The following is a 20,518-nucleotide window of genomic DNA, read 5'->3' on the forward strand; positions in this document are numbered from 1 at the left end:
ATTAACTTATTTCCATGAGCTATGAATTGCAAAATATGATTCAACTTTTCAAATTTCACTGCTTACTTAGGCAATGTTAAGAAACAGCTATTAACAACAGTTGCATATCACATCAATTCATTATCTGAGTTTCAACAGCAGACAAGATTTGCCTGACGTACACTGCTCAGACAACAAGAGATGGTCACAATACCTCCAACCTGATACCATTTGCCCAGTACTTCATGAAGGAAAAAACAGCATCTCTTTAAAATAATCAAACAAGTGCAATACATAAAAACAAATACATAAATGAGTTTTAAACATCTTGAATGCTTAATTCAGTTGCATTACTACTTGAATTACGTTGTCTGCAAAACCCAGTATTCCTTATTATTAGAATCCCTTGCCGTGTGCTTTCTGTTACAAGTATTGCTATTTAGATTCATCAATAATCATTTGAGAAACAGATCTTGTTTTCTTCAGAATGCTTATGGTTGATGGTTCCAAATGAAGATGCAAGAAGTACAAACAATAAAGCTTAACATTTCTAAAATATAAAATAAATAATAATATAATAATATAAAATAAAATATAAAATATCTATATAAAGCAAACCAAATTTAGAACACAAAGAAGCTAGAATAGAAAGCATACATGTGAATTAATAGGTCCAATAATGGAGATTAGAAATATCACAGAAATGTGAAGTGTCATGCTTAGCAGACATATTCATCCAATAAGCTCTCTTCCAAAGAGGTTTTAGCAATTAAAAATGCACACTGCTGTAAGGAATGTCCCCAGTGGCATGTTAGAGTAACAAGCCTTTAAATATATTAATTTCCTAAAAAGCAATATGAAGTTATATATGGTCATCATACAAGCTAAAACAATATTTGATTTCAAAAACAGATACAAAATGAATAAATTAAAAGCAGCTAATATTACTTAGTGAACTCTGTGGATCCCTTTCAACTCAGAATATTCCATTAAATAGGACATTAGATAAATTAAGTACTGGACTTTATAATCTCTCATCAACTTGTTGTTCAGTTATATAGGAGGAAAAAACAGAAGTGCATAAATTCCATAAGGTGTTTCATAACATTCTACAGAGTACAGTATTCTTAGAAAACAAAATAAAACAAACAACACTCCTTCCTCATCTCCCCTGTCCCATCGTATCACCAACAGAACAGCTCAGGAAGGCTAGAGAAACTTAATCTATAAACTTCATTTGGTTTTCTGCAAGGGAAACTTCATCAGAAGAACTTTGGGATATTCTTTGCCTTGGCAGTGATTGTCAAGAGAAGTTACACCCAGGAAGTCAACACTAAAACGTAAAATAAAATTAAAACAAAAAACTCACCATGTCAATACCCTTTCAGTGAACTCTCAGCCAGAATGCCCACTAAAGCCCTCCATCACTTTTATAATTGTTTTTAAAGATTCACAATTGACTCATGAAAGAAATTCATGCCATAGTACTTTTATTTCAGTGCAGATGAAATAGAACTTAGTAGCAATGGAACTTCTTTTTTTTTTACCAAAAAGTTGAACAGCGGGAATTTACAGCTCTACAGTTGAAAGATGCAAGAAGTCTGAAACTCACTGTCTTACTCTTGTATGCTTAGACTGTATTTTCATGAAAAAAATACGCAAAAACATACAAGACTAAACAAAATTTATTCAAACCAACAGCACAGATTTCTTACTTGTTAGAGAGAAAAACAAACCCCCTCCTCAAATGATGCAAGGGGATTTTCACTTTCTTAGAACAGAAAATCTTCACATCTGCCTTACCTAGGAAAGATCCTTAATCTAAACAGCTGTGCGCTTAGTGTTAAGGGTATACAAAGAACACTCCTACTGGTTCCGATGAAATATTTAGATAATTTATAGTTCTCTGTGGGCATATCTGCATTGACTGTTTGTATGACAAACAACACTATATGCAGACTTAATCTGCAATTTTAAAGGGAGCTTTATGCCGGCAAGAAATTTTGAAAGACATTTGCTTTCACTTTAAAAGTCAAACATATAAAACAATAAAAAGAATGAAGCATAAAATAACACAAATATTTTACTTGACTTTCTTGGCATTAATCAGGTAAGCAATACTTTGGTTTTGCTGCTTTCTTTGATATGAACGCAAACATACTTGTAATCAAGATAATCTAAGGATAGAAGGATGAGGTATAATTAATGAGATGGCAGACCTTTGAAAAAATACTGAGTGATAATTCCTATTTTTAAGGTTTTACACATGCCAGATGTTCAATCCTTGTGCCTTCAAAAATATCAAAACACTTAAAATTTTAAATTATTGGAATGGACTTACTTTTATTGTAGCAAGTTGCTAGTACACCTTTATCTGCAGGACTTGCACTAATGTGCCAGATCTCACCCACTTGATGAAGAAGCACATTTTTGTTTATGATGTTATTTTCATCATCAAAATCTATGATGTGAATCTGAAAATACAATAAAAGAGAACATTAGGTTTTCAAATGTTTTCCTGTGGGTCTTAATTATACACAATGACTGCACAGAACAATTTAACGAGAATTTTATAACTGATATCTACTTTAATTAATTGTTATACTAACAATTTAGTATATCATTTATTTCAAGCAAGATAGACTTTTCCAGAAAAACAAGCCATCTCTCTGTTTTGATGAAATACAGTGTTTATTCTTCTCAGTTCTGCAGCTTAAAGCTTGAAGGTGATTTTTCATATTATATTTAATAGTAATAACCCACTAGTACTGCAATTCAACACTTCTTCCAGCAATAAACAGAAACGATAACATCACAATCTTCAGTCAAGATGTCTGCACTAACTTCGTATACAAGCCATCACATTTAAATATCTTTTGAAGACAGAATGGGGGAGAGGGAAAGGACTTTGGTTTGAAACAGAAATAATAGAAACTTTGAGAGTTCTCTTCAAGCAAGCAGTCCTATATATGTGTCCATATATAAAACTATATATTACTAAAACATTTGGAAATATAATACATTTTAGACAACAAGCAAAGACAAAATACTAAACTGAAAGATAAGGAACCTATACAGTTTTCTTTTAAGAAATACTTTGTCTTCATAAATCTATATCTCACTCCTTTTTTTCTTTTATGTAAAGTTTGTCAACAATGAAGAGAGAAACAAAGACACCATCTTAACTACTGAAGCACCACATAAGTCTTAACTACAAGATATAACAGAAAGTTTTTATAAAATAGAGAAACAACTAGATAGGTATCAACTCAGGATATACTGGTGATACTGTACATTACTTTATGAAATGGCTGCTGTGTTATCTTTTTTTTTGTAACCTCTCCTTCAAATACTCAACTGCTGAGTGCAGTCATCAGCAACTTCTGGAAATAATGCAGGACCTCATCACCTGTACTGTTCTTAACTCAGTCATCCAGGGCACATAAGCAGTCCAGCAGTTGATGAGCACGCAGTCTTTTCAAACTTGACTTCATTTGTTGCCCTGAACTTACAAATCTACCCAGGCATCTGGACAACATTCATCTCCTGCAGCAATTGCATAGCCATCTTTCTGTCCAACTTACAGAAGTCACCTTCCTGCCTTTCATAACTTTGCAGTCACACCCCTTAGACTTATCTACAGCTGCCCTTTATTTTGCTGCTCTATATATCCCCTCCTGACCTACTCCATGTGTCCTAAATCAAATGCTTCTGTCTCTGAAGAGAACTCTTCCTCATTTAATGGTTTATACCATTGACTCATTAGTCAGAAACAATATACTCAGCCCCCTGCACTGCTTTCACCAGATGTATTTTGACTTTCTGTATCAACTCACAACTGAAATTGTTCATAAATAAATAGCTGGAAGATAAACTGCAGCATATTTATAACCCTGAAGTAAAATTTCCAACAGGCTCAAGAACAATAATTCCTATTATTATTTTTATACATCAAAACAATGATAATTGGCTTTCGCATCTCCAACAAAAAAATCAGATCCACTAAAATTACTGAATTAGATGTTTAACAGATAAATAATGTGAAATCTGTGAAAATATTTAAAAGTAAGAATTGACTTCCCCTATGAAAAGCGCAAACAAATCTGCTTTATTCAGTTATTCTCTGTTATCTCCAAAGAAAAAGAGGGAAGGAAGCCTTCCACTGGAGTCACTGAAGTCTCATTTGGCAGCTTCACTGAAGTCTCTAGAGGTGAACCACAAATCAAAACTCTATTCACCCCAATTGCACATATGCTGTGCCTGGGCTGGCCAGGTTAAGAGGGTAGTTCAACACAAACTGTTGGAAAGCTCTTTCTCTGAAGCCTTTTGAAATCACAGATGACCAATTTCTCTTCTGCTGTCATGTCTTTGCCTCAGCTGACATCATAGATATCTGGAAATCCTGCTGTAATTATGCTACATACCAAAGACAAAACAATTCCCACAGAAAATATAATAGTACCAAATACAGTACCAACATGATACCATGATACCATAATAGCAGAAAAACAGCTAGTACTCCTATAACAAAGCCCAGTTGCACAGGCTGCTATTCTTCAGCTGCTAAATTACTATCTTTCTAACTTTTACCTGTGTAGTAGGGAAATGAGATTCAACTTGGAGAAATAAGTGCAGCATATAGATGCTACAGAAGATAATGACAACGATGGTAAGCATAAAATCACTCAGAGAACTTTCTCAGCATGACTGCACTGTCCTGAGTATGTGTCACCACAGTTCTTGTGGAACACAATCATTGTGGAAAATAACTCTTAACATCAGTAGCAACCCTAAGCTACCAACCTAGCTGCTGCAATTATGCTGAAGACTCTCTCTGAATGCACACAAGTCCAAACAGAGGAAAAAAAATAAATAAATGTAGAGATCTGAAGGCAAACAATTATTTGACGTCACTAAAACAAAAACAAAAACAAAATCTAGAGAAATCTCTAATTGCTACGGAAGTGACTAAGGCAGGAAGACCATTAAACACATTCAGAACAAAATTACTCTTTTTCTTCCATTACACAATCTCTATAATTTGTTTCCTTCCATCAGAGACTAACAGGGTACAAAGAGGAAGATGTGGGAAGCGTTTCAGTTTGAGTGGCCACTGCCATGCTCTGTGCCTATGTAATGCCATGCATGAAAACAATTATGTTGGATTCTAACTCAAGACTGAAGATAGCTCAGTCCTCAGAGAGATCAAAGATTAGGTGAAGTATTCTTACTGTACAGTAAATGCATTAAATTAAGAGCAGAAAATGAAACAAAAGCTTCCAAAAGGCCAAGTTTTTAAGGACTGTGCAAAATACTGTCAAAGAACGAGTATGCAACTGCATGAACAATTTCTCAGAAGTCACAGTGAACATAGTTTAAAAAACACAAAAACTACATTCAAAGATATGAAATGTTTGCTTCGGTTTAGAGAATTCCTCTAGAAAAAAAAGCACTCAAACCCCCAGATCAGGAGGGGCAGATGCTTCTACAACAGGTGACAGACATATAGACAGAAGGTGTAGATTTTCAGTGATCACCATCTCCAAAACACTAAACTATAAGATTATAATACAGACCAGCAGTCTGGACTGCTCTCTTCAATAATCACCTCTCCTCAAGTGGTATTTCAGTGGACAGTTTTCTCTGCCTCTCTTCCAGTTGGCAAGAAACTTCTTCATGTTGCCAGTTTTACTCTCCATTTCCTCAATACTCTATCAAGAACACGCTGTTCTCCTTCCTTCGTTCTCCTATAGTTTTATTCTCCTTATTCAAGATCTCCAAACCTCATAAGAGAGAGCAAACCACCTCTAGTTGGGTTTTCTTCATTGGCTGTATGCATTCAGGTTTCCTAATTTCATTCAAATTCTGAAGGTATGTAGCAAAGTTGTTCCACAGGAGTAGATGACAGATCTCCAGTCAAAAAGGAACGACTTTCATGAAGCTGTGCAGATCAAATACCAAGCACTTGACACTGTTAGTATCCCAAATACTGACAGAGTATCACATTTAAAAATGCTTTCCTTTGCCTGATAAGGAAAGCATTAACAACAAAATGTTTTCACCAGATTACCTATGTATTACTTGCACAGAAATGAATCTCACTAAGGAAGAAATTACCTTGACAGCTGCATGACTGCTATTCTCTTACCTGCAACACACCTGGTTTGGGACTGGAAGGGAAGAAACATTCTGCACATGATGGAGCTGCATAAAGAATATCTCACCACGCAACACTTGTTCAAGCACTGAAGGCTGCAAGCCAGTTCATAAGTTAGATCAGGTAACCAAAAAAGTTTTTAAGCAAATCTAGAGAACACAGCGCTGAATTAAACAATAATGACTTGAGGCGTAAGGCATTTCTTAGGGATTAGCAACTAGCTAATGGAGCTGATGGCCTGAGGCGCAGCTAAAGGCCAATAATCCCCAAAGATTTGTTAATACCCTAGGAAGTGGCTTGCACATCTATTATTAATGGAATCACTGGGGGAGAGAAAGGGGGAACAAAAAAAAAAAAACGAACAAACATGTCCAATGAGGCTGAAATATGTATATGGAGATATTCCTAAAATAGGTAGTCTATGCCAAAAATTTACCTAAATCAGAACACTTAAATTACTGAAGATCTGCTGGATGCCAATCAATAAGCAAGAATCACTCTCTAACTCCAATTTCGGACTTTAATTTAATTAGTCAAACCAAGAAGTAAAAGACAGGTTCAACTTTTAACCAGATAAAGCTATTTATTCAGTAGAAAAGCACCTTAAAGCCAAATGTCTGAAGAGCATACAGGACAAATATACACAATTATTTTTTTTTAATCATCTTGTTTTTAACTAAGTCCATTATGCCACATCTTTTGTTACTGGTTTCACAAGTATTTCCTGAAAAGTAAAGGAACTGAATACTCCATGCTCCTCATGCCTTTGAACACTTTCTTCCCCTTGTGTCTTAACTAGCATTAACATATGGTACCAAACTCAATGTCTTACCATGAACAATTACTTTTGTGGGCAAAACACACTGGGGGGGGAAACTGCATTTTTTTGGCAGTAAATAAATGTAGCGACTAATTCAGATTGTGAGAAATCAGAAAGACAAACCTTAAAATCACACCTTCTCCCTCCCACTCTCTGAACTGACTCGTTCAGTCTGGAGGCTTTAAATGGCACACGAGGGCATGGGGCACTAGGGTTACACTCAATATGTAGGGCCTTCTCTGCCACTCTCCATCTCTCACTTTTTTTCTGCTGCAGCATGTGCTCTCCATGGTCTGCAGTTCTATCTACATGCAGGAACAGGCTCTCCACAGGGAGCTGAGGCTATCTGCTCCACCACAGAGCGCTGCCTCCTCTGATCTTGGCGTCCTCTCTATTGTTTGTTTCTTTCTCTTCTTTGTTCCCTGTTCATCCATCCCAAAAGTTTTCACAGAGGTTCCACCATTTTATTGGTCTCAACTGTGCTCTTCTTGCACAGGCAACTGCAGGACGCACAGGGCAGCATCTGGCATCTTCCAGCAGAAAACCTCTCCAGCACCTCTGCTAGACCCACCTGAAGCCTACACCTAACACAGCTTTCTAAATGTTTTGCCCTGAAGATCTTCTTCCAGTACGAACACACATACTGAAGTTTAATCATGAAAATGAAATTACTGTTAAGTTTGTAAGTGCTGTACTCTTAACCACAAACAGACCAACAAAAATCAAGCCATGATCGTCCCTGAAATTTTTAACATGATAAATTTATGTTCAGTAAAGACACAATGGATTACCGACAATTATAGGTTAAATAAATAAATAAATCCATTTCACAGCTATGCATATGCCAGGAGTCACATTAAAGACAATCAAGTATTAAAGAATTTTTTTGTACTTCATATGTCTTCCAAGGTTTAAAGACAGCACCAGAGAATCTAAAGATATAAATTAATGAAAGAATGGAAGCTGCTTTACTAAGCCAAACTGATTTAGTCATACAGTTTAGAACAGTTCAATTTTCCAGAAATACACACTCTCACTTATATTGCTTACAATATATCTGCATACAATTAATGTACATCTACAACTTAACTATCACTTAAACTTCAAACAGAACTAGAGGGCAGGAAGAAGAAAAATAGATATTTGAAAAGTGATAAAATAAAATAACAACACACACACAAAAAAAAAAGCACACAAAAAAAAGACATTTGACCAAGTATGTTACCTGATTATCATATCTAAGAGACTGTGTTCCAACCAAAAATCTTATTGCATCTGTTTCTGCTGTCTGAGGTGTTAACGCTCGTGCCTAGGGAAAGAGAACACCATTAGAAGAGTCTAATTATTATAATTCGTTAATTTCAGCAAAAAAACTTTAAGCTTACATACCAATCAATTTTAAGCATCATATTTTACAACTTCAATACTTTGTTGTCCTTCACGTCCATTTTGCTTAATTCATTTTACTACAATTTCTCACATTTGTAACATACAAGGAAGACACAGGTCCTAAATACTTACCTGGCCTTTGTCATAAGAGTAATTCCTCCAGATTAATTCTCCATCATGAATTGTAAAAAGAGAAAGTAAAATAGAAAAAACAAAGTGGAACAATGAACTTGATTCTTAAGTGTATTGGATATAATATTAATAAATAAATGAACGCTGTTCATGCTGTAAGTTTGAAGGGAGTGGTGACGGGGGAAAACAATTCAGACTTAAAATGCTTGCATAAAAACGAAGGAATTCGCCTCCTCACCATCAAACATCAAGTTTAATAAAAAAATAGAAAGCAAATACTTTCTTTTTCAACACCAGAACATAATGGATAAATTTCAAATAATGATGGAGTTCTCGAATAGCAAGTCAAAGTTTTTCTTTACATAAAGCAAAACAGTCCAAGCCCTTGTCTAGCAGCAACAATAAGAACATAAAAGTACTCCAAACTCCATAAATGGCACACATAGTTCATATGCAAGATACAAAATATGATTTAGACAGTATTTTGCTCAAGATCAGCAGAAGTTAAAAAAAAAAAAAACACATAATGAACTTAAAGTGTAAGCTAGTAGATCAACATTTACAGGAGTGGAAAAAAGCACAAGGGAACACAATTCAATGTGCAGTTTGTGTTCAAAACATACTCAAATGTAGATCAGAGATAAGTATGAACCCATACTGATTTGTTTGTGCTTTCCTATTTATGCAGCATTCCTCTACAAAAATCCTAGACCGTGTTTCCAATTGACAGAAACAATGAGCTCACCAAAAAGATTGCAGAGAAGCTTTTGCCTTAAACTGAATTTATATTTGCAGATCTCTAGCAAAGAGCTGCTTTTCATTTCTGACCCCCTTCCAATTATTTTCAAGATCACATCAGAAGTAAGTCAACGGCTACATATCTCTTTCAAGTAAACAAGTTTACTCTTGTTTCCACAAGTTGAGCAGAAGAGGCCTCCAGATATCTTGAATAAAAATAAGTAATAATAAAACAACAACAAAACGTAAAGAAGCTTCTCACCCCTTTCAAGTAGATCTAATCTATCTCCTTTCAGGAATGAATCAAGTTAGACACAAAGTGCCTAATGTAAGAACTTCGACTACTGTTTATTGTCTGTCATGAAGAACTACAGCTTCCACATCAAACTCATCAGATGTTGACAAGTAAGGAAAATCTGAACCTTGAAATAAATAGCATTATGATGAACTGTCAGGTACTTCCCGGACAAATACATGCTTAATTTTGTCTACTCTGAGTTAAGTTTAGAAAAACAAAATGTTTTTTCAACAGAAGAAGTCTTGTGATGAATAAAGTCTCTGCCTTTGTACTGTTGAGCGCTGTTAAGAAGAGAACCCAGTATCTTTCACAAAAGCATCCTTCCTCACAATCACAGCAATTAGAAAATAAAAAGCAGAGTAAGAAAGAGTATCCATTAATCTAAATCGATAAAAACCTCTTATACAAAGCTAGTTATCCACAGAACACTAAGTAGCACATAGATCTGAAAGTAGTCTACCTCCAAAAATAGTAAAATTTTATTTACCAAGGAAATTGACATGCTGCGTGGCGTTACATACTCGCACAGCAAAGTCCCACCTAACTGATGTCTCTAGGCAATGCAGCAACAGAAGTAATTAACTTCATTTTTAAAGAACATGTAAGACTAGGGGAAAAAAAAAAAACCACAATACAAGGAAAGAGTAAAATATTGTGATGTATGGAAAACCTTCTGGTTACACATTCAAATTTCATATTCACTGTAAACTTCAGTCAGCAATCTCTGTGAAGAAACGCAACTTAAACCAGGTAGAGTTTTAGAAAATTGGAGCAATACCATGACGACCTGACTGGGATGAATTGTACCAAGTATTTTAACAGACTAAAGGAAGCTTATAAACATACAGTCAGAAATCCCACATAGCTAACACAAAAGCAGATACTGCCTTTGAAAAGTCAATGCCAAAGACTTCTTAATACTATCTGCCCAGGAAGATGAACAAACCAGTGACCTTCACACCTCTGCATAGTAGTGTTCTGTAGCTTCCCCAACTGATTTGTTCCACAAAATTAGGGGTGACACATACACAATTACAAAACAGAAAACCTGGGCAATCTAACAACTGTCAATTCCACCTTGTGCTTTCAGAAAACAGAAGTCTCTACAGATAACAAGAGACACGAGCAATAGTTGTAGAGATCCAGGACACAACAACACTGCACTCCAGAGGGTCTCCCAGACAGTGTCTTCTACATCCTAGAGCTAGGACAGACTATTCTGCCTGCAGTCTCTCAAAGTAACAAAAACATTCCAAAGAAAAAAATGAGGTTGAGATAAAGAGTGTGTGAGAGGCTGAGGGGTTTGGAGGAGGAACAAAGGAAAACTACCTTAAGAATTCAGTGTAAGGAATACTGTACAAGTATACCACAGCATGTTATTTTGTGCTTAAATTAGAAACATCATTTCTATGTCATATTAAAAAAAAAAAAAAAAAAAAGAAGCACCTTCTATACAACAGTTAAAACTCAAATACTTTGTTTTTTTTTTTTGTTTTTTTTTCCTCCAAAGGAAGGAGTGTACTCAGATATACAGCTGAATAGACTATAGCAATGGTCACACTGAAGTTCAGTATGGGTCACAGACAAAATCTAGTCAAACACAATGAACTGGCATTTTCATCTATTGCAACCTGAAGTATCCTACGGAACCAAAAATTACACATATGGAGAGAGAAAACAACATGAATGCATACAAAAATTATAAAAAGCATTCATAATTTGTCATTTGCCCCCAAGACAGTAAATCTATTATGCTTTTAGCAGAAAAATTATAAGTTATGAATGAACTTTGAACAAAAATTATACCTTTATCAAAGCAGAAAAAAAAATAAACCTGCAGCAAGAAAGACCAGCACCTTGGACAGAGACAAAAAAGAGAGGATGGGAGTAGAAACAAGTTACTTAAAGATAGGCCAACTAATTTTTTACTAAAAAACAAAAACAGAACCTTAGATTACTAATTTCACTCACTATCTGAAATCCAGTTCTAGCATTTCCCAATGGTTATGCTAGATTATTCAACACAGTCACCACTATTAGCTATGGATTTTCACCAGCAATGAACAAGAGTCTGCATGCTGTGCTCATCAAAACCTGCACCAGTGGAGGTGATGCATCATCCACCAACTCCTTGTGCTCACATCCACTGCTTAGTCTACATAAACATTCAGACAGCGCAGATGAATGTCAGATGCCATTTTCTCTGCATGGAAGATTTCAATTGAACATTCTTGCTTCATACACACTTCCATGTCAGACACCATTGTGTCAGACCACCCCTCTGCTGCCATCTGTCACATGGTAAGGAAATGTTGTGGAATACAGGTTCAACCTGTACTGCCATACCACCATTATCTGCCTCTGATGTCGTGGGCCAACATAATAAAATAGGCAGCATTACTCCAAGAGCAGCCCTCATTAACTATATTATATATTATATAACTATATTATGGCCTCAAGAAATGGCAGAAATATTATGTGGCTACTTGCAAGGGCAGGAGAGAAAAGGATTGGCTTTGCTGATGTCCCAGTCTGAAGGGGAAAAAAAAAAAGAAAAGAAAATCAAGAGGTTTTTTTTCCTCCCTCCTCAAGAAAGCCCCAGGATGATAACAGCATAAATATTATGCCTGCCTTCTGGCCTATTTTCCATTTTCAAGTAGGTACACTTTGATCTTTACCTAGATAGGACAGCCTTGTTTCTCCCATCCCAGCAGGAGACTCTCCAACCATAAGCTGCAAAAAGCTGCAGCAAATCCATCAGTGAAGAGGTTGGCAGCACACATGCCCAGGTGACCCTCAATGCTCTGACAGCTGCTTTCTCAAACTTGTTCAGAGCATAACAATTCCCACCACGAACACATTTAGTGCACTGACCCTATTGCACAGGCTGACAGGTTCTGTAAACCTTCCCAGCTACAAAAGCAATCCTTGCAGAAAACCTTGCATAGCACAATCATCCTTAGAAATCCCACTTTCTCACTGTCACTGTACACTTGCAACAAAGCTTAAAGGTAAACATCTTTAAGAGATCTTCAAGCTCACATAACAATAGCTTCATGCTGACAATGGGCTGTACCATACCTAATATTACTTGGATCCTGCTAATTGCTTAAGGGTCTTAAAAGAAGTAGTATCTATGTAGTCCAACTCAAACATTAAGATCTTTGGGAGATCACTTAAGATTCTCCAAAGACATCACTAATGCTATCATCCAATTATTATCCTAGCTCTTTTTAGGCAACTTTCTTCTGTCCCACAAGGGATTGAAAAGGCTCTCCCAAGAAGAAGAGAACCTCACTGCAAACACAAGCCATAGTCTCCACACCTCCCATATTGACAGCATGGCTGAGCCTGAGAGGATGCAGAGGTTCCCTGCTTACCACTGCAGGACAAAGCAAGATACAGTTTCTTCCTCCAGAATCACAGCTGCAATTGAAACTATACCACACTTAAGTCTCGAAATGCAACCACCACACATCTCATATCCAGGACTATAAGCACATCCAACCAACCTTAAAATAAGGCCTGTAAAGTACTCCCAGGCACTCAGTAGTTCTTATACACCTATTTTAAATGTCACTGCTGAAATACTCAAACAAACTGAAAGAAACTATGGATCACTTGAAAATGGAGCTTATTCAACAAACATTAAGCACACTGTGTACTCTAGGCTATAGAGCAAACATAACTCCAACCAGGAAATATAAGAAGCAGATCATTTCAGTCACAAAAATAAATAGCAAGGTCACAAAATGATTGAGGTGGGAAGGGAGCCTTGGAGTTCACCTGGTCCAGTCCCTGCTCCAGCAGGGACACCCAGAGCACAGTGTCCAGCATTACATTCAGGTGGCATTTGAAGTTCTCCAAAGAAAAACTCCACTGCCTCTGTGCAGCCTGTGTCAGCGCTCTGTCACTGGAACAACACAGAAGCATTTTCTGGTAGGATTTCATTCACCACTCTCTCATAATTTAGGTTATTGGTAAAGCTTGCTAAGATTCTTTTCAGAAGCACAAGCCTTCTGTACTGAAATGTTCTGCAGCTACTGTTGCCCCGTATTCATCATAAAGATTCCCAGCCACATCACTTAGTCCTCAATTCATGTGGCTTCTCACACATCATCCATTACTCTGCAGTTATTTTCACTTTGAATGCAGTTGGAGCATAGAACAACTATGGTGGGTCACTGTCAGGGGAAAAAAATAATCATGCAAGAATCACACATCCTAAAACTGACGTATACTTTTCATGTTTATGCAATGTTCACATAACTCACAGATACAGCAAAGAAAAAAGACCAGACATTTTGAGGATGATATGAACATAAATAGCACAAGGAAAAAAAAAAAAAAAAATCTGCAACCAAGTGGTAAAACAGGGGAAAGGAAATTAAACTAGTCCTGAACAGAATGAAATTCAATAATTTATTGTTCAAAGTTTGTCGAAGTAGTTTCAAACAGCGAGTACTTATATGCTAGTATAAAGGCTCAGAATCTGCATCTTCCATTTATGTTTTCATGTGAAACGTGAACTAAGATACTCTTCTTCCATTAGGCTGTATTTTCATGAAAACCAAATTAAAAATAAATAAATAGTATTTGCACATTATTCTAAACTACCTTACTTAAAACTGGCCAGAAATTATGCAGAAAAATTTGTATTGCAGTGATAGAAGGAATTAGCTTCAGATTCTTAAACTTAAATACCATGTCACACTGAAGCAGATCAAACACATACTTACAACAGCCACATTTTTTCAGGCAGTATCCAAAATCAGATTGTTATTGACTCCTGGAGACAAACACAGGATGGGCAAGTCTGCAAACTCTAATGTAGCTTCTAGGTGCCCTGGGTTTGTGACATATAAATAATAGAAGTAAAAAGATCCCTCCCTCTCTATAAACGCTTTATCATTTCTAATCTCAGCTTTGAGTAAGCTTGTCATAGACATGAAGGAAAGACTACCAGGAACTGAAAATAAAAGAATAAAAAGCAACTTAAGCAACAAAAGAAAAATTCATTAAACAGGCTGAAAAGTTCTTCTGTAGACACAGTGCTTCTGACACATACACTGGGAAGAAGTCATAAACCAGCTTTCTTACCCCCATCCTCTCTCTAAGTGCTCTGAATTAAGTGTAATTCTCTTTGATTGCCACCATCTCGGTACTTTTGCTTCCCCAACCCACCAGAGCTGTTGCACACATTGCAGAATGGAAGAGGTCCCCAAGAGATGTGTGATGTGAAAGGCTGAATAGTGCAGGCCCATGATCAGGCACACAGGCTAGATTTCCTATATTTCTGAGAAATCTGTCATTAAGATCTCCAAGAAAAAAGCTATGAATTTTACAAAAACAGAGGACATATTACATTCTACAAGAAATAATAAAGTTTCATTAATGTTTAAGTACAAGCTACACAAAAAACAGTGACATATTACCAGACTTGAGTAGATTTAACTTGTGGTGCAGGTCAGTGCTACACATCAGCTCTGATATGAGAGGAAAACCAATCAGATATTTTTTCTAAGACAAATCTATTTGCGTAGTCAGCATCACAGAGCAAGCAACTCAGTAGACAGAGCACCAAATTTCATAAACAGAACCCTCACGCATCACCAGAACACTTTCCATAAACATTTTAGTAATGAAAAAATGCACATAGATATGCATTTATTTCATTACTTTGTATTACTGAATCCGCTGTAGAATGAAAATATTGCACTGTGAGCCGCAGGAGAAATACAGCCTCTCCTATTATAACAGCAATAGGAGTAGGGCAGTTGTTGCTAAAGACAGCAGCTGAGTAAAACCTTATTGTGGGAAGGAACAATGGGACAGCATCACTCTCATCTACCTGGCTGCCTTACTGGGTGTTCCCCTACAACTTATAAGAACTGCACTGACTATGAGATTGTATTCCTCCATTATGACTAATAGAATCATAGAATAGCCCAGATTGGAAAAGACCTCAAAGATCATCAAGTCTAACCACAGCCTAACCATAGTACCCTAACAGCCCTCTGCTAAATCATCTCTCTGAGCACCACATCCAAATGACTCTTAAACACATCCAGGGACAGTGACTCAACCACCTCCCTGAGGAGCCTATTCCAGTGTTTAACTACCCTTCTGTAAAGAAGCGTTTCCTAAACAGGTTCATAAGGTAGAGCAGGACAGTCCAGGAGGAAGCTCAGTCCTTATATCCAAAATCACAGAACCATAGAAGTTGTAAGGGTCCTCTGAAGCCCACCTAGCCCAACCCCCTGCTGAGGCAGGTTCCCGACAGTGGGTCATACAGGCAGATCCTGAATATCTCTAGAGAAAGAAACTGCACCACTTTTCTGGGTCACCTGTTTTGGTGCACTGTAAGTTCTTCCTCATGTTGGTATGGAACTTCTTATGTTGCAGTTTTTGCCTTGCCACGTGGCTTCCCACCACTGGAAACAGCCCTAACACTATGGGTTAATTTGTCATAGGGGACAGGTACAGAGGGAGGTAAACAGCAAGAGACACCTACAAATACCGCGTTGCTTTGTAGTCGGATATCACAGAACCACAGAATGACCCGGGTTGGAAGGGACCTCAAGGATCATGTAGTTCCAACCCCCCTGCCTGGCAGGGCCACCAAACATACACCTTTACTAGATCAGGTTGCCCAGGGCCCCGTTCAACCTGGCCTTGAACACCTCCAAGGACGGGGCATCCACAACCTCCCTGGGCAGCCTGTTCCAGGGCCTAACCACTCTCCTAGTGAAGAACTTCCCCCTAACATCCAACTTAAATCTTCTCTCTTTTAACTTAAAACCATTTCCCCTAGTCCTGCTATTGTCAGCCCTTTCGAAGAGTTTACTCCCCTCCTGGGTGTAAGTTCCCTTCAGGTATTGAAAGGCTGCAATGAGGTCACCCCGCAACCTTCTCTTCTCCAGGCTGAACAAACCCAACTCCCTCAGCCTGTCCTCATAGGGGAGGTGCTCCAGCCCCCTGATCATCTTCGTGGCCCTCCTCTGGACCCTTTCCAAGGGTATATAGGGATATAACCAAGTACAGTTCACAACTTCTTGTTAAGTTCCATGTTCTACCCTCAGAATAGGAATGGGGCAGGGGGAGAACCTGAAAAGGAAGAAACAGCTTGAAGAACCTACCGGAGACTGCTGGCATCTCATCCACACAGCACAAAAAAAGAGAAGGCTGCTAGAGAAGCACACAAGAAGCTGACAAGGAAGCAGAAGCCCAGGGCACGCCGGAGACACCGCCGAGCATCGCAGCAAAGGGACACGGCAGAGAAGCAGCCCCAGCGGGGCCTCTCAGCTCACCGAGGGCCTCAAGGAGCGGCACAACGGCTCCTACAGCTGCTGAAAGCTGAACCAACCCTTCTCCATCCGCACCCACCTGGAACTCCAGCCCGTAGATGACCGGCGCGTCGTCCTCCATGCCGACACACACCGCCTGCCTCTCCCCACTGCTCCTTTCTGACCCTCGGCGCTGCCCGTCGGCCGCTTTACGGAGCGGACCCGGCGCAGCCGCAATACCGCCCTCCTCGGCCGGTGGAGCAGGCGCAGTGGGGAAGAGCAGCGGGGGCGGCGGGCCGAGCGGTGAGGTGAGCAGGGGTGGACGGGATCCGATGAGACGGCAGTGGGGCACGGGCCTGCAGGAGGGCGCAGATGAGGAGGAGGGGATTAGGTGCCTGGGGTGCTGCGCCCACCTTGAAGCTCCGGGGGGACCCTGCGGAGGCCCCGAACCTGGACGGCCTCGGTCTGTGCGGGAGGGGCCGAAGCAGCGCCAGTGTCAGTGTTAGTGTCAGCCGTGCTTCCCTTCCTGCCTGGGCCGGATCAGTCCTTGCAGGTACAAAAGCCGCTGTCTTGCTGCGTGTGCTTAGGTGGATGTATCTGCCAGCGAATCCCAGCGCTTGGGGTTTGCTCAGAACGCAAGAAGAGAGACTATTTGTGATTTCATTCCGTGGGCAGATATTGGAGGAAAAATGTCAAGTGGTGACATGTCTGTGTTTTTAGTGTAAAAGTTACAGTTTTTGTTTGGTACGTGGTTATTTGGAGTGGCCAAACTAATTTCTGCGTATCCTTTCTCCCTTCAGTGCCATGGAGAATAGTACAGGCAGTGCTAAGGATGCTCAGAGCACCTTGGATGAAGAGGACAGAGGAAATGCAACTCAGCAGAAAACTCGGGAAGAAATCCTTTTTCATGAGGAAACCATTGATCTTGGTGGTGATGAGTCTGAAGGGAATGAAACTGTATCAGAAGATTCCAATAACTTCATAGATAAGCTTAATGAACAAATGATGGAGAGTGTCATTATTTCAGACTCTCCAAACAACAGTGAAGATGACACCGGTGAACTCGGTTGCCTGCAGGAGATTGTAGAGCAAATGGAAGCTAAGGATAACCAAAATACTCAAGCAGAAGTGGGCAAAGAAGAGCTTTTAAGTAATGAGAGTGAAACTGAACATGAAGAGACACCCAAAGACATCTCTGAGATTGGAACTGATGATCAGGCATCTTTAAAGGAGGAATCAATTCAGGAAACAGAGAAAGATGAACCAAAGTTGGGAAACAACGTTCCCGTTGAAACAAAGCCAAATGGTATTGAGGAAAGTAAACTCGATGACCAGACATCATCGCCCAGAACTAGCAAACCATCTGCTGAGGTTGAGCCTATCCCTGTGTGTACTATTTTCAGCCAAGCAAACAATGCTAATGCTCAGCCACAGTTGTTCCTGCCTGATGGCTTTGAGCCTCAGATGGTGAAATCTCCCAGTTTCAGTAGTATCATTGAGACTCCAGTGAAGTCTAATCCACAGGTGGTTCAGCCCAGTCCTAGTCTAAGCAAGTTCTTTGGTGATACTGTTAACACTAATACTTTAGCTTCAGATTTTTTTGATTCATTTACTACGTCCAATTTTATTTCTGTCAGTAATCCCAACGCGAGCTCTTCAGTTCCAGAACAGATGTCCTCTTTGTCAAATGGTGGAGAAAGTTCCTGTGCTCAGCCCAACCCTACTTTCTCTGTGGGAAATGGGAGACCTGAAGCAAGTGGTCCTCAAGCATCACTAGAAACAACACAGTCCCCCAAACCATTCTCACAAATCCAGGCTGTATTTGCTGGGAGTGATGACCCATTTGCCACAGCCTTAAATATGAGTGAACTAGACAGAAGAAACGATGCATGGCTTCCCAGTGAGGAAACCAGAAACGTTCTGATCTCAGTTGCCACACAACAGTACAGCACTGTATTCATAGACAAAGAGAATCTCACCATGCCTGGATTAAAATTTGATAATATCCAGGTAAGAGTCTGTGGTTGTACTTTGGTTGTTTGTTGTATTTTAGAAATGCTAAATAAGAGCTTTCCAATAACGTGTTTAATGTAGTGCTTTGTTGCCAGCTGCCCTTTTGTACTACTCACATCCTTACTAGAAAATTTAATGACACTGTCTACTAGTACCTGAAAGGGCTAAAACAAAATCTGAGTCAATTTGTTAGCTATATTGGAAACCAGTATTGACAGCCTACATAAAATCCAGAGCTGGATCCAAGTATAAATGCACATGTATGAAAGCGTGTAAGTGGAAAGATGACATTACAGTAGGTCAGTGTAATACATTTCTATGGTAAGACCTGATGCAAAATCAGCAAGGAGATCAAGGGGGCTTCCTCCTGCTTTCTTTGTTGTTATTTATAAGCAAACAGGTTAGCGTAGTCCAGTTTTGAGGTTCTCTATGATTACATGAATTGCATTACATCCAGTTATTGGTTTTCAGTGGCCTGCTGTTCTCTTTCACTGGCCAGACATCCCTTGGTTTGCTGTCATTGTTCTCTATGATTGTAGGGCTTTGAATTGCTTATTTAACTGAAACTATAATTATGAAGTACTCAAAATGCCAACTAAAGCATTTTGGGAGGCATGTTTTAATGTTAAATCAGTTTCCAATAATTCATTAAAGTTTCAGTATGAATATGCATTTGTAAACAGGAGGGACACCAACTTTTTATAGGGGCAGAGAGGGGTAGAACAAAGGGGAATCGTTTTAAACTAATAGAAAGGAGATTTAGATTAGGAGGAAGTGTTTAATTCCATGGTTGGTGAGGTGCAGCTGCCCAGAGAAGCTGTGGTACCGCATCCCTGGAGGCCCTCAAGGCCAAGTTGAATGGGGCCCTGGGCATCCTGAGCTGGTGGGTGGCAACCCTGCCCATTATAGAAGGGGTTGGAACTGGGTGGTCTTTAAGTTCCCTTCCAGCCCAAGCCATTCTATGAATTAAGCTCTATTTGAGTTTCTTGATTAGCTTCTGAAATCACCAGAAGTAGTACACAGAACTGCAATGGTCTTGGGCTGCAGTTGGGAAGATGTTGAGAAATATATAGCTGGGCAAAACTAGAGTGTGAAATTGAGGCACAAAAGTATCATGTACAGAATTACTCAGTTTATTGCTAGCAAAGCTGGAAGTAGTTCATGTATTTGGATGGTCTTCCTCCTAGCTGCTCTGTTGTTCAAAATGTAGAATTAATCTTTCTGACTTCAGAAATCTATCTATTAAATGTGTGTCCCTCAGCTAGTCTCATTTCTTCCAATTACTGAGCTTCTTCAATAACCTGATTTCTGATTCCAACAGTTAACTCCTTTGGAATTAAAAATACTTGTTGAATTGGTTGTGTGATTTAATTATTTTTTAATTATTTTGTGTGTGTGTGTGTGTGTGGATATTTAAGGTCGATAATGGATCATGTGCCACTTTATCCATTATAAATGTCTGGTAAAACCTTGCTTTGCAATATTTCTGAAAGGCATTTTGTAAGTCGTGTGAAAGGTATATCATGCATGTGTGTGTATATCGTCATGTAGTAGCCCACTGTGGCCAGCACTGAGGGTGTGTGTGTATGTATAGTTAATATGGTGATTTGAAGGATAATAGAAAGAAGGAAACAAACAAACAAACATGGGCATTTTTATGCTAATTGAAACCTAAACGTTAGAAGAAAGAATCTAACCAAGAAGCA

At 38.8% G+C, this 20,518-nt stretch overlaps 2 protein-coding genes across 13 annotated transcripts in view; one reads left to right on the top strand and one right to left on the bottom strand.

The window, feature by feature from the left end:
• EIPR1 (EARP complex and GARP complex interacting protein 1) overlaps positions 1-16,981 on the bottom strand; it is a 59,651-nt gene extending 42,670 nt beyond the window's left edge. The window contains exons 1-6 of one of the 11 annotated variants that reach the window (XM_085543933.1): positions 16,900-16,981; positions 14,253-14,359; positions 10,001-13,697; positions 8,478-9,421; positions 8,182-8,265; positions 2,321-2,453 (exon numbers count right to left, since the gene is read on the bottom strand). Coding sequence is in view for 2 of the 11 variants with exons in the window: in XM_015859353.2 (XP_015714839.1) it covers positions 2,321-2,453; positions 8,182-8,265; positions 16,900-16,941 (259 nt within the window). In the remaining 9 variants the exon portion in view is untranslated. Of the gene's footprint in view, positions 1-2,320; positions 2,454-6,127; positions 6,232-8,181; positions 8,266-8,477; positions 13,698-14,252; positions 14,360-16,652 lie in introns of all 11 variants that reach the window. The other 10 variants (XM_085543936.1, XM_085543932.1, XM_085543937.1 and 7 more) reach the window with 10 other exon arrangements.
• Positions 16,982-17,061: 80 nt separating this feature from the next.
• The window catches only part of TRAPPC12 (trafficking protein particle complex subunit 12), a 41,506-nt gene continuing 38,049 nt past the window's right edge, over positions 17,062-20,518 (top strand). For both annotated transcript variants that reach the window (XM_015859351.3, XM_085543928.1), the window contains exons 1-2: positions 17,062-17,107; positions 17,600-18,809. In XM_015859351.3, coding sequence (XP_015714837.2) covers positions 17,604-18,809 — 1,206 coding nt within the window. In that variant the 5' untranslated portion in view covers positions 17,062-17,107; positions 17,600-17,603. The remainder of the gene's footprint in view (positions 17,108-17,599; positions 18,810-20,518) is intronic.

Source organism: Coturnix japonica, chromosome 3 (assembly GCF_054131305.1).
Source record: "Coturnix japonica strain WE chromosome 3, WE-NBRP24, whole genome shotgun sequence".
In the NCBI taxonomy this organism is placed as follows: domain Eukaryota; kingdom Metazoa; phylum Chordata; class Aves; order Galliformes; family Phasianidae; genus Coturnix; species Coturnix japonica.